This window comes from Triticum dicoccoides, chromosome 6B (genome assembly GCF_002162155.2).
Source record: "Triticum dicoccoides isolate Atlit2015 ecotype Zavitan chromosome 6B, WEW_v2.0, whole genome shotgun sequence".
NCBI classification, from domain to species: domain Eukaryota; kingdom Viridiplantae; phylum Streptophyta; class Magnoliopsida; order Poales; family Poaceae; genus Triticum; species Triticum dicoccoides.
The window spans coordinates 282866667-282878211 of record NC_041391.1 but is presented as its reverse complement, the minus strand read 5'-3'; the positions used below and the strand labels follow the sequence as shown (position 1 = coordinate 282878211).

Below are 11545 nucleotides of genomic sequence, written 5' to 3'. Positions count from 1 at the left end.
ACGGCAGCCCTCAGTCTGGTGGCGACTTCGCTAAAGATAGACAGACGAGAGGAGCGAGTAGGGATGAGGTATGGATAGGACATGGTAGAAGAGAGATGATATATTGGGAATGGATAGAGTGGCGCAGCTGGAAAGATAGGCTAGCAACATGTCACGCTAGATACGTCTTAGAGGGAATGCTTTTTCATCAATGGACACATCACCTCGCGTCGAGATTTGTGTGTTGCGCGAAAAACTAGCTGAGCGGATGTAAGTTCGTTAACATTTAATTCTGTTTTTTTGATAGATTTTGCCACACCAAGAGAGTCATGGAGGTGCTACGCATAGGAGAACAACTTATTTTCAATGCAACCTGCAAAAGCGTCTTATATTAGAGCAAGTACAATAAGATGATGTAGGCAGGCTGTAAGACTTAAAATAATATATTTTTTGCTGAGTTGAAAGAAAGAGAAAATGAGAGAGAAAAGAAACGGGCTACAAACTAATAGCCGGCTGTTGCACGTGCTTATAGAGAATTTGTGGAAAAGAAAGGTAAGTCATATATGAGTGAAGTAGTACTTATTTACATATAACTATTGTACTTACCGGCTGTAAGTTTGACAAAAATGATGTGGCAACATCGTAAAGCCATCAGTTAGGTGTGTACTATGCTCTTATGTGACGGAGCGAGTAAATATTATTCTTAGGACCTAACACCTCTAAGCCTCAAGGACTTGGCAATGGAGGACGCGGTTTTTGGCCCGGCCGCGGCCCGCAATGCTAGCCAGGAGGTTCGTGACGAAGCTCTTTATCTGCCCTTTGCCGACGAGGGTCTCCCACGGCTCGTTTCCTGCCCCGGCCGCGACGTTGACGACCGACACGCTCATGTCGTTTCGAACGACACAGAGCTTGCCACGAAGCGTGACCATTGCGACCGCCTCGAGAGCGTGCGAGCTCCCTAGGTGGTGCCCGCTTGAGGCGCACCCACTCCACGCGTCTGCGGTCTCGTCGTAGGCTCTGAGCCGGCAACCGTCCTTGCAGTCAGCGGCGTAGAGCCGGCCGTCGATGCAAGCGCTGGGGCTTCTCCAGCCGGTGACCATGCTATCGAGCGTTGCCACCGTCGACCACCTGTCCGTCTCCGGCGTGTACACTTGGCTGAGAACCTGTCGCTCCGCGCCGAGCCCCTTCACGTACCACCTCCCACCGTGCACCACGCTGACAAACGGCACTAGCGCCCGGGCCATGTCGGACAGGAAAGACCACCGGTTCTTGGCCGGATCGAAGACCTCCGCGGACCTGAGGCCGCCGCCGCCGCTCTCTCCGCCAGCGACGTAAAGGCGGTTTCCCATGACGCACGCGCCGAAGCAGTGGCGCCGGCGCAGCATGTCCGGCGCGCGGTGCCACCGGTTGCTCCGGGCGCTGTAGAACACCACCCGCCGCATGGCGCCCCTTCGCGGGTCCCTGCCGCCGAGCAGGTACAGGTGGCAACCGCCGAGCACGGCGCAGCTGAACCCGGCGGCGGCCGCGTATTCAGCGGGCACGGGCGGCATCACGCGCCATGCCGCGGCCGCCGGGTCGAGCACGTCCCACGACACGCGCCCGTCGCCATCGGACTTGAAGGCGTACAGCCATTGCTCGGCGAGCCCGAGCCTCCCGCGGAGGCCGTAGAAGTAGTTGCCCGCGAGGAGGCGGAGCCACCTCCTGCACACAAGCCTCAGCTTGCAGTGATCAGCTCGCGGCACGCGGATGAGGCACGCGATGGCGAGGTCGTCGGGAAGGCCGGGGAGCAGTGGCCGTTGCCCGTCGCTTCGGCGGTCAGCCCGCGACGATCTCTTCTCGCTCAGTGGGTGGATGGAGGCTCTGACGCTCGAGTGCACGCAAGGCCTGGATCTCGGGGCGTGCCTGCCGGTGGAGGCGACGGCGGCGGCTCTCTCCGCTCTGCACAAGCATGCCGAGCTATCGACCTATCCAGAAGGACAGGAAAAGTCTCTAGTAAGCTGAACAAACAGGGGAAGAGTGAACCAAGAGCCAAGCATAGTTCAAAATGTGCAAAATTTCTCAGCACGCGTTCACAGGGATGGCAATTAACTTATATACACACATAATTCAATAGAACCCTCTATCAAAACAAGATACTACTGTCATTAAAAAAGAAAAGAAAGAAAAAACTACTTAACCGAGCATATTCTGACAGGTGCATCATAATTTGGTTCCATATGAACTCTTCTACACTCAGTGGTGGACACACGCGGTTCCCAACCTAACCCACTCAGGCTGGAGTATCTTTTCCAAGGTGATTTTTGAGCGAGTCCTTTTGAATTGGGAGGGTCCAAGTCTCATGCCGCTAACCTCAAAAAAGAGAAGAGAAAAGAGAAGAAAACGGTGCCGGTTAGAACTAAAGTCTCGACTGCCTGTCCTTTTTTTAAAAGACACTCGACTGCCTGTCTTAAAAGGGGTTAAATTTTGGATAATGCCAAGAGTGATGTGATGAGACAGGAACACACAACACTCGATGGTGTCACGAAACAACAGCTACTTACAAAAGTAGTTGAACTACTTGGTGGGGAACCAACCTCTTACCACGCGTTTGAAGTTGATAACGAGGAGGGAAAGAGACCCCAACATTTTCCTTACATTTTGTTAGTACTCCCTCCGTTTTTATTTAGTTCGCATATTAGTTTTGGTCAAAGTCAAGCTTTACAAATTTTGATCAAGTTTATAAACAAAAAAATTAAGATATACAATAACAAATCAACAAGATTAGATTTATTATTGAACGTACTTTCACATCGTATAGATTTATCATGATAAATGTCTATATTGCTTTCTATAAACTTGGTCAAACTTTACAAAGTTTGACTTCAGTCAACTCTAATATGCAGAGTAATAAAAATGGAGGGAGTACAATTTAGATCATATCTACATAAGCATATACTAACTCCGTCCCAAAATATAACGAACTGCAAAAACGTCCTATATTTTGGGGCAGAGGAAGTATAATTTTGTACGAGAGTACACAATATCGACAAAAGAATTCTCTCTTGCGTATGCGATGCTCGAGTACTGATTCTGAATACAGAAACTTCTCTTGAAGGAAAGTCTAGTTGCTCAAAAACACTTGCAGCTACAGCTTCCTAGACTTCAGTACAAGTAGATACTATCACTTGCTTGGTTCTTTCTGATCCAAAATTCCGAAACAACTTCGAATCATGCTGATGGACCAGCAGATGAGCGGTGGATTTATCCAAAAGCATCCGTACAACACCAAACATTTCAGAACTCTGAAAAACTCGGGCGATCTAAGCATGGCGCGTAGGCAGAAAAAGAAGAGGGGGCGTAAACGTGATGGAAGACTCACCAGAGGAGCTTGGATCCGTCTATCCATGGCTGACTGTTCCTGGAGCAAAGAATCAAGAATCCACAAGCACACGCTCACCACCCAGATATCACAAAACTTCTACAGGCTTCTCTGTGGTAGCGCCCCGTTCCCAGGAGGAAGAAGGGGGGAGCTGAAGAGGAGGAGAAGGAAGATGGTGACACTAGTAAATGGAGATCACCTCTGGATTTAAGGCAGGTGTGTGTGGTTGTGGGCCCTGTCCACGGCTGCAGGGCACCACAATGGCCAAGGCAAACTCAAGTGATTGGGCATGCGGTTGTGCAGCCTAACAAACCAAGTTCAATTCCTAGAATTGACAGGTGATGCACAGGGGTTTTCCTCCATTTATTGAGGATCAAGTTTGGTGTGTGGTGAAACCACTCATCAAAAAATATCTTGATACTCATTTAAAAAATTCTAAGGACCATGTTTATCTTGGTACTCATACTAAAATGACCGTATGCATCTCTAGTTGGTGCAGAGGCCGGGAAGTGAAATTCTTCCCCAATTTTAGAGTGCGCTACGCCCGTGTTGGTGCCGGGGAACCTCGATCTAGCGCCGCCGCGTCCCACCCCCTCGCCCTCCCAGTCTCGCCGCCACTCGAGGAGGTCGCCGGCGAACGCCGCGCGCGCTCCGAGGAAGGTGGCGGCGGGGCGCCTCTGCTGCATCTCGCGGCCGCTTCGCCAGAGGAGGGGCGGAGCCGTCGTGTTGGATCTGGGCCCCGTCCTCGGGGCGTGCGAAGGCGGCTGCCTCTTCGATGCAGTGGTGGCTCGGGGGCATCGGCTGCTGGTGCTGCTCCCGGGCGCTCAGTTGGCCGCGGTCGGCTGAGTCGCATATGGATCTGGCTTCCAGGGGCGGCGGCCGGCGGGTCTCGGTGGGGGGGCTTCCCCTTGCTGAGATCTGGCTAGCGGAATCATCCAGATCCCGGCAAGGATGACGGCGACCCATGCACGAGAGATGGAGGTCTTCGATCAGATCTGGGTGAAAACCTGCTATTGGCTACTGCCAAGGCCGGCGATGGCGACGTTGTCTGCGTCGTTCCCTTCCTGAAGGCATCGCCTTGGAGAAGTTCAAGGCCACTCTCTGCTACCTCCGGGGAAAACCCTAGATCAGTAGATCGGATGACGGCGGCTCTCTGGTGTCGTTTTCCACCATGGGGGCGTCATTCTTGGAGGTGCACACGGGCTCGAGGGACTAAAGGACGGCGACTTTGGTGGAGCGGTGCTTCATCTTACACATTGATGGTGGCGGATCTCGGCGGCGTGGTGCTGTTGAGACTCGGCGTCTGATGTGCGAAGATGGACTCGCGCAGGATGAGGTTGCTGTCTTGCGTCATGGTGACGTCGATGGCAGAGTGGCCAGACAAGGTAGAAGCCTCAATATGACCTGAAGACGGACCTGTGTAAGATGGCGGCGACGACACACGAGTGCGTCTGACCGGATTGTGCCCCAGACCCGGTATGTGGCTCGGCTGGGGCTTCCGAATATGTTTCGGCTTCCGGCTTTTGATGTTAGGCTTAGGTGAGTGGTTTGGGTAGTGGCCCAGCTAGTACCCCTTCGTCATTTTGGATAGGAGTAGCGGCATGTGTTGCCAAGATGGTGGATTCAGACACATTGTTGTAATACTTTGTAAGGTCCTCGAGAATAATTAATAAAGTGGTTGTATGCATCTCCCAGATGCAGAAGCCGGGGGTCATCCTTCTTTTCTAAAAAAAACTTGGGCCTTTCTCTCGGAAATTAAACTCTCCTTCTCTGCTGTTTGAGCCAACCACCGTTGTTTGTTTGCCTGGTTGATTAATTTGAAGATATTCCTCTGGGTTATTACTAGCAGAATTAAGTTTGAATGTATCCCAAAACAAGAATAAGATTATTTTTTGACACTTTAAAAAAGAAAAATTGGGAAAAAAAAGATTGAATGTCCCGTGTTCTGTTCTCCTTTCCTTTTGTGTTCGAAAGATGGCAACTTTCTGCCAACTTGATCACTGAGGATTTGATTAGGTTTTATGGCTGTGTGTACCGGAGAATGTAGGGGCCGGAAGGTTTTGACCTTTCTTTTCGATTTTTCTTTCACGTTTCTAATGCGATTATCTAAGAAAAATGGTGATCGGGTCCAGATTATGATGGCAGCACCTCCAAAACCAGCAAGCACAGACAAGAGAGAAAGGCAAGGGTGCACGTCAGTGTCATACCAATATAAAACGAACGCACACCATCAATTTGGACTCCTTGGAATCAAAACAAGAGGAAAGATGCTGATGGAAGGGGCTGAGTTGTTCACCCATATGACATATATCCTCGAGGAGTCATCAATCCGCAAGAGCCATAACATGACAAGGCCGCATTTGCCGACACCGGATGCGCGCATTTTCCCATAGTACAAAGTAAATTGCCAAACAATAAAATGTTTGGATTGTATACTCGTAGATACATAAAAAATGATACAAATTACATGTTAAATCACTCAAAACTAATTTTCTGAGATTATTAACGAAGCACAGCACGTGGTGCTGGACTTCATAGAGTATGATGGGGACATCTGTGAAGATCTACACAGGTTTAGGCCCCCTGATTTTGAGGTTATCCTTTGGCCAGAAAGCTTCCAACCAGTTTAAGTTCCAGACATAGTGTATTTTGGGATCGATCAACGCAGCTATATTCGATCCTAGGGCCTCTTTGATTCACGGGAATTGAACTGTTTGCTGTGAAAATTCTGCGAATCAACCCTGACAACCTCTGTGCTATTGACCCTCACTTGGCCCTCTTCTGCTCACAGTGGTGTTCTTCAGGATCTGCACAACAACGAACAGCTCGTTCAGGACATGTTTTATTTGTCCATCATCAGAGTACTTGTGGCAATCAGTACGTGGCAAACAAAAGTTTTTGAGTTTCCCTTTGGTGGTATGATTCTCACTTTTTATGAAATAGAAAATCCGATACCAGAGTAACAGAATGTGAACTGCATGTAACTACTGATCTTAAACAGTGGTTTTCGGTATCTTTTAGAAGTGAATGACTTGCATAACAAAGCTTCTTTTAAGAAGACTTTATAACAAAGCTATGAGACCTTCTGAACTGTGATCAAGGTCAATCGGGCTTACCGATAAACATGATGCATTAGATAATCTGTGTACAAATCTGAACCACCCAAATGAAGAGGAACAATAAGGAGAAGACAATGGTACCTGTCGGAGCATCTGGTTCTCATTCTGTAGGGTGGAATGCCTCTCTTCCAGCTCCGAATTCTTCTTCTCTAGGTCCTTCACCTTCACCTCCAGATCGCCCAAATAAGCTTTCTTCCTCTCCCTTGCCTGCTGAGCTGATACCCGGTTCCTCAGCAACCTTCACAGGTCAATGACAAACAAATAAGCACATATTTAGGATTTAGACTAAGTCTTGTTTCTTAATATTCAAAAAGTAATAATAATCATTATAGATAATAATCATGTTCATGTAACACCAATACAAAGAAATTTGAGTAGAACACATAGATAATTGCTCCATAATTGGCAACATAAGTATCTCATGTTAGTTATGAAAATAAATATTATGATAGAAATACAGCACACCTAATTGAAGTTTTTGTTGACATATTATGGTTAACAATTCCAGCTATACAGATAACATTTGTACAGGGAAGGCACTAAAATTACCCATGTCAGCAAAATATTTCTGAGATAAGTCGAGACCACTTACTGATTTTTTTTAAAAGGAGGATAACCCCTAGATTGATGCACACAGTCATATATTATTAATTATTAATAAATTCCAAGCAATGCCAAGTATTGACGCCAAAAAAAATCGGCTTACTGAAATAAAAACATCCCGAGGCTAGTCTCTTGAATTGGTCTTGCGATGGTCATGTTCTCCCACATCTACCACAATCAATCGCCGAGGAAAAACCACCGACAACAAAAGTAGGAGGTCCAGTGAAAGTATGCTAATCCTGGACAATGCCTTCAAGAAGGAATTGTCGTACGTGCTGCGATGTTGACAGGTCCAACCAAAGATCAAACTTGGGAATAAACCCCGAAGAAGAAGTTTGGGTCAACAACTTCAACAAGAGCACGCCACATGCATGTTGACCTAGCTGAAGAGGCGAGATCATAGGTTCCCACCGAGAGTATGCGCATACTTGTTGTCTGAGTCTGTGACCACTAGCAACCTCTGTGCTAGCTGAAGCTTTCTCGCTAGCCGGATCTCGATGCTGAGAGGGCCCAAGGCTCACCCGTGTCACTAGAGAAAACGCCGGAAGAACGTTGAGTACCTCACCGCTCCACATCCAGCCATTGTCGCACCACCTTTGATCACCGTTGTTGGGAGACGGAGGGGTGTTGAACGGAGGGTTATGACGAGATTGGCAATCCCCTGTATCCGCACAATACCCATGAGATGATGAAAAGTGCACCTTCCATAGTACCCTAATTAATTTTGATGATTTACGGTAAAACCATTTGATAGGACTAAGGGCATCTCCAATGTCGTCCATCAAACCGCCAGAGATGTCCGGCCCGCATTGTTCGGACACTGTGTCCTCCAAAACTGTCCATCAAACGTTCACAAGTCTGAATTCCCGCAAACTGAAAGCAAATCTGGGAGAGGTTTGCGGGCACCCGGAGGGTCGCCAGATTGGACTCCAACACCCGAGGCCCACACAAAAACTCCACCCGAAGCCCCACTTTTCTCACTCCGTCCATACACCCTTGTTGTGTATCCGCGTGGTCCGAGACCGCCGCCACCACTATACTACCCACTCCGCGGCCCAAGCCTTGCCAGACCTCCAACGCTCCACCCGGGCGTCAGCTGACTTGCCTACGCCTCCCTTCCACCCCTGGTCCGGCCCCAGGTACCATCCACCCTTGTACATCGTCATCCATAGTGGACACCACGCGTGACAAATGTTCGACGAAATGCCATAGTGAAATTTATTGACATTTCTGTTGTTCACTTTGAAGCAAACATGATGGATTCGTCCGCGGAGTACTTCTACACCGACTTCATGGATTCATCCTCTCAAAAGAAAAATAGGGTTTTGCATGACGTGCCATGCACTAGTCCATTTTTTTAAAAAATAATGTCCAGCTGGACAAATACAGTGATTTAATCATGTAGTTTATTTCTAAAAAATATTATATTTTTAAAAATAAAAGTCTTCGGAGATTATTAAATAGAGAAATTTCTCATGTGACAAGGAAATCACTACAAAACATAATCGCGGGAATGGAGAAAATGTTTTATTCCCAAAATTTTCGTGCATTATTTATGATCATTGAAGACTTTCTAAGGGGTACCAGTAAATGCAACTACTAAAACATTCCTAGAGTTATGGTGATAGCGCTACCTCCGTTCCTTTGTGTAAGGTGTATTTGTTTTTTCAAATGCCAAACAAGTGAATGTTTGACCAAGTTTTTTGAAAAATATATTAGTATCCACAATACGAAATTTATATCATTTGATTCTTCATGAAAAGTAGTTTCATATTTTACCTATTAGGTATTGCGGTTGTTGTATTTTATTCTATAATCTTGGTCAAATATTCACATGGTTGACTTACACGGAAACCAATACGTGTGGTATCATGTAGTCCCTCCGTTGAAGTAATATAGTACGTGTTTTTCAAAGTCAAACACAGTAAAAAATGTCAACATTAATAATAACACATAATTACAGTATAAAAATATCTTCCATGATATATCAAATGATATTATTTGTATTATGAATGTATATATTTTTTTCTACAATATTGGTTAAACTTCACAAAGCTTGAAATTTTTTTCTTACAAACTATCTTTTGGAACTAAGGGAGTACTGATATGTCAAAAATCCTTTTCTACCCCTAGCCCAGCTGCATGCATTCCGCCGTAGATGACATCCTTTAAATTCAGGATATCTCTTTTGCTACAACAAGCTCGTTTATCGATCTCAACCAGGCTGAGCTGAGCATCGTATTGGTAATCGCAATTTTTTTTTTCAAATCATACAGGACAGCCAAATGTATTTCATTAGATTGAAAGAAGAGTACAGCGCCATAGAAGACACCGCACAACACCAAAGATGGCACGATCCAACAACAAAACCATAACCTAAACAACGACGATGAATCTAAGGATCCTGGCACAAACGTTGGCAACCAACGACCTAGACATAACACTAGAGAACCCACACAAGTACAAGTAAGGACCACAAAGAAGCATGAAAGCATTGACCACCCGTCGAAGGAGGTTCAACTTCTGAGAGCAATGACCACGACAACAGAAGCACAAGTCTTCCATTATGACCGCTTCCACTGACCCAGCTTTCACGAGCACAGAGAGCCAGGCGAAGACGGCCAAGCCAACCATAGTATTTATTCAGAGACCTCGACATTTAATCCGTATCTAGAATTCTAGATCCACAAGAGATCTCTCTAGGAGAAAGAAAGGCCCACAAGAAAATCATTTTCGTTTCCAACTTGGATCCACGAGCAATCCTGGTTTGTCTAAACTCAACAAAAGGGGACCTATACATGCATGGCGTGGTTTCGGTATGGACCATCAGGAGTACAGGACCACCATGCATTGAATCCAAAACATGCATGAATGGGCATCCGTACTCGATCTACCATCCAAACATCGAATTAGGCACACAGGACAGGAGGCATTATCCACAGTCAGAAACTCGAAACTGAATTATGCAGCATGAAGCTCGTACCTCTTGAGGCGCTTGTGCTCCTTGTCGGCCGGGGTGCGTCCGCGGCGGCGCGCGCTGCCTTGCGCGGTGGAGGACTGGGCGCGCTCCGGCCCGTCGGCTTCCCTCCTGCCGGACGTGGACGCGCCGCTTGGCCCCAGGCCCAGCTCCGGCACCGTCCCTATCTCGTCGTCGCTCTCCATCCCTGCAATCCAACGAAGCTCAGCTTAGCTCGGTTCACCATACTTCTTTCGAAGACATCGGTCTTTCTGCAAACACAAACGCGCATAAACGCAAATTCTGCTGCATAAATGAGTGCAGAGCTTCTTTCCTCAAAATGCCCAGTTAAAGATGGCGTGAAATTCGACCCAAAATTCTAGAAAAGTATAGAACATCTCTGGCAAGTGATCAAGATGATCGGAACTTTCGGAAGCCCGGCCCAATGGACACTCACCGGAAGGCACAGCGCACAAGAGCTTGGTTTCAAGAACCGATCGAGCTAAAACAGCATTACAGCAGGAGAGAATTGAAGTTGTAGAGCTTGCCTTCCTTGTGCCCCATGTGGTTGCCGGAGCTGGACGACCTGTCGCTGCTCGAAGGCCGCGAGCTCTCCCCCTGCTCCTGCATTCTCTCCCCGCCTCTCTCGTCCCTCCCAATCCCGAGGAAGACGAGGCTACCTCTGCTCCTCTCTTCCTATCTTCCTCCTCCCAGCTGCTACTACTTGCTTGTATGGACCATGACAACTTTTTTGTCTTAAGGCGGCACAAAGCGCAGGTATTTCACGGATCAGCCCCTGCAAAGCCCAGTGCGTTTCATACAAGCACCCGCCAATTTGCATTTCAGTCCCTGTGCAGCGTAGTCGCGGCAGGAAAGAGGCTCAAACGGGGATTCCGCGGCGAGGAACAGGGTTCCATGTAAGACGCGGCTTCGGGAGACGTCATTTATTGGCCCGAAAGTTGCATGGGGGTTTGGGTTTTAGCGGGGCGATCCCAGCCACCCAGCCCGCGAGGATCGCACGGCTGGGAACCGCAGGTCGTGGCTGCCCTGGAGACCACCCGCCCGGAGTCGCGATCCACAGGCGCGGAGACCCGCTACGTGGAGGCGCTGAGGCCCTTCCGCTTCGCCTGCCACACTGACGCGCGGGCCATCGGGCCCGTGGTCCTACCCGTCAGTGAGCTGTCTCGATGTATCGTGGCGCTTTCGCCCGAGGCCGCCGCGCGCGTGCGCGTTTGCTCGGGGCTCGCTGGCGCCTCGTCGGCCACGCAGAAAAAGAAGCCAAATATCTATCGCACGGACGCAGGTGGTGGTGCCTTTTCGATATCGCCGTCCTGCAAGTAACCAGTATAACGCCCGTGCGTTGCCACGGCCTCTTCAAAATTTATAATCACTATCTTTCATTTATCATCCCTTCATATTGGATGATTATGGGGTGTTCTAATTAGAAACACAACAATCAAATATTAAGAAATTTCACCGAACGAACAACAACGAATAATACGATATCTATCAAACGAATAAAATGAGGTC

At 48.0% G+C, this 11545-nt stretch overlaps 2 protein-coding genes across 2 annotated transcripts; both read right to left on the bottom strand.

The window, feature by feature from the left end:
* Positions 1-606: 606 nt before the first annotated feature.
* On the bottom strand, positions 607-3587 carry LOC119326522 (F-box/kelch-repeat protein At1g55270-like). The gene is made up of 2 exons (XM_037600158.1): positions 3338-3587; positions 607-1943 (listed from the first exon to the last, which is right to left on the bottom strand). Exons 1-2 carry the CDS (start codon positions 3362-3364, stop codon positions 699-701), a joined length of 1272 nt encoding a protein of 423 aa, XP_037456055.1. The 5' UTR covers positions 3365-3587; the 3' UTR covers positions 607-698.
* Positions 3588-5605: 2018 nt separating this feature from the next.
* LOC119323763 (transcription factor HY5-like) lies at positions 5606-10923 on the bottom strand. The gene is made up of 4 exons (XM_037597469.1): positions 10564-10923; positions 10043-10223; positions 6538-6694; positions 5606-6144 (listed from the first exon to the last, which is right to left on the bottom strand). Exons 1-4 carry the CDS (start codon positions 10643-10645, stop codon positions 6094-6096), a joined length of 471 nt encoding a protein of 156 aa, XP_037453366.1. The 5' UTR covers positions 10646-10923; the 3' UTR covers positions 5606-6093.
* Positions 10924-11545: the final 622 nt, after the last annotated feature.

Coding starts and splice junctions, on each gene's coding strand:
- LOC119326522 (XM_037600158.1), bottom strand. CDS start 3,364: ATGGATAGACGGATCCAAGCTCCTCTG. Junction 1,944..3,337: donor GACGGATCCAAGCTCCTCTG/GTGAGTCTTCCA, acceptor CCTTCTGGATAG/GTCGATAGCTCGGCATGCTT.
- LOC119323763 (XM_037597469.1), bottom strand. CDS start 10,645: ATGCAGGAGCAGGGGGAGAGCTCGCGGCCTTCGAGCAGCGACAGGTCG. Junction 10,224..10,563: donor CCACATGGGGCACAAGGAAG/GCAAGCTCTACA, acceptor GTTGGATTGCAG/GGATGGAGAGCGACGACGAG. Junction 6,145..6,537: donor AGAACCAGATGCTCCGACAG/GTACCATTGTCT, acceptor GTTGTTGTGCAG/ATCCTGAAGAACACCACTGT.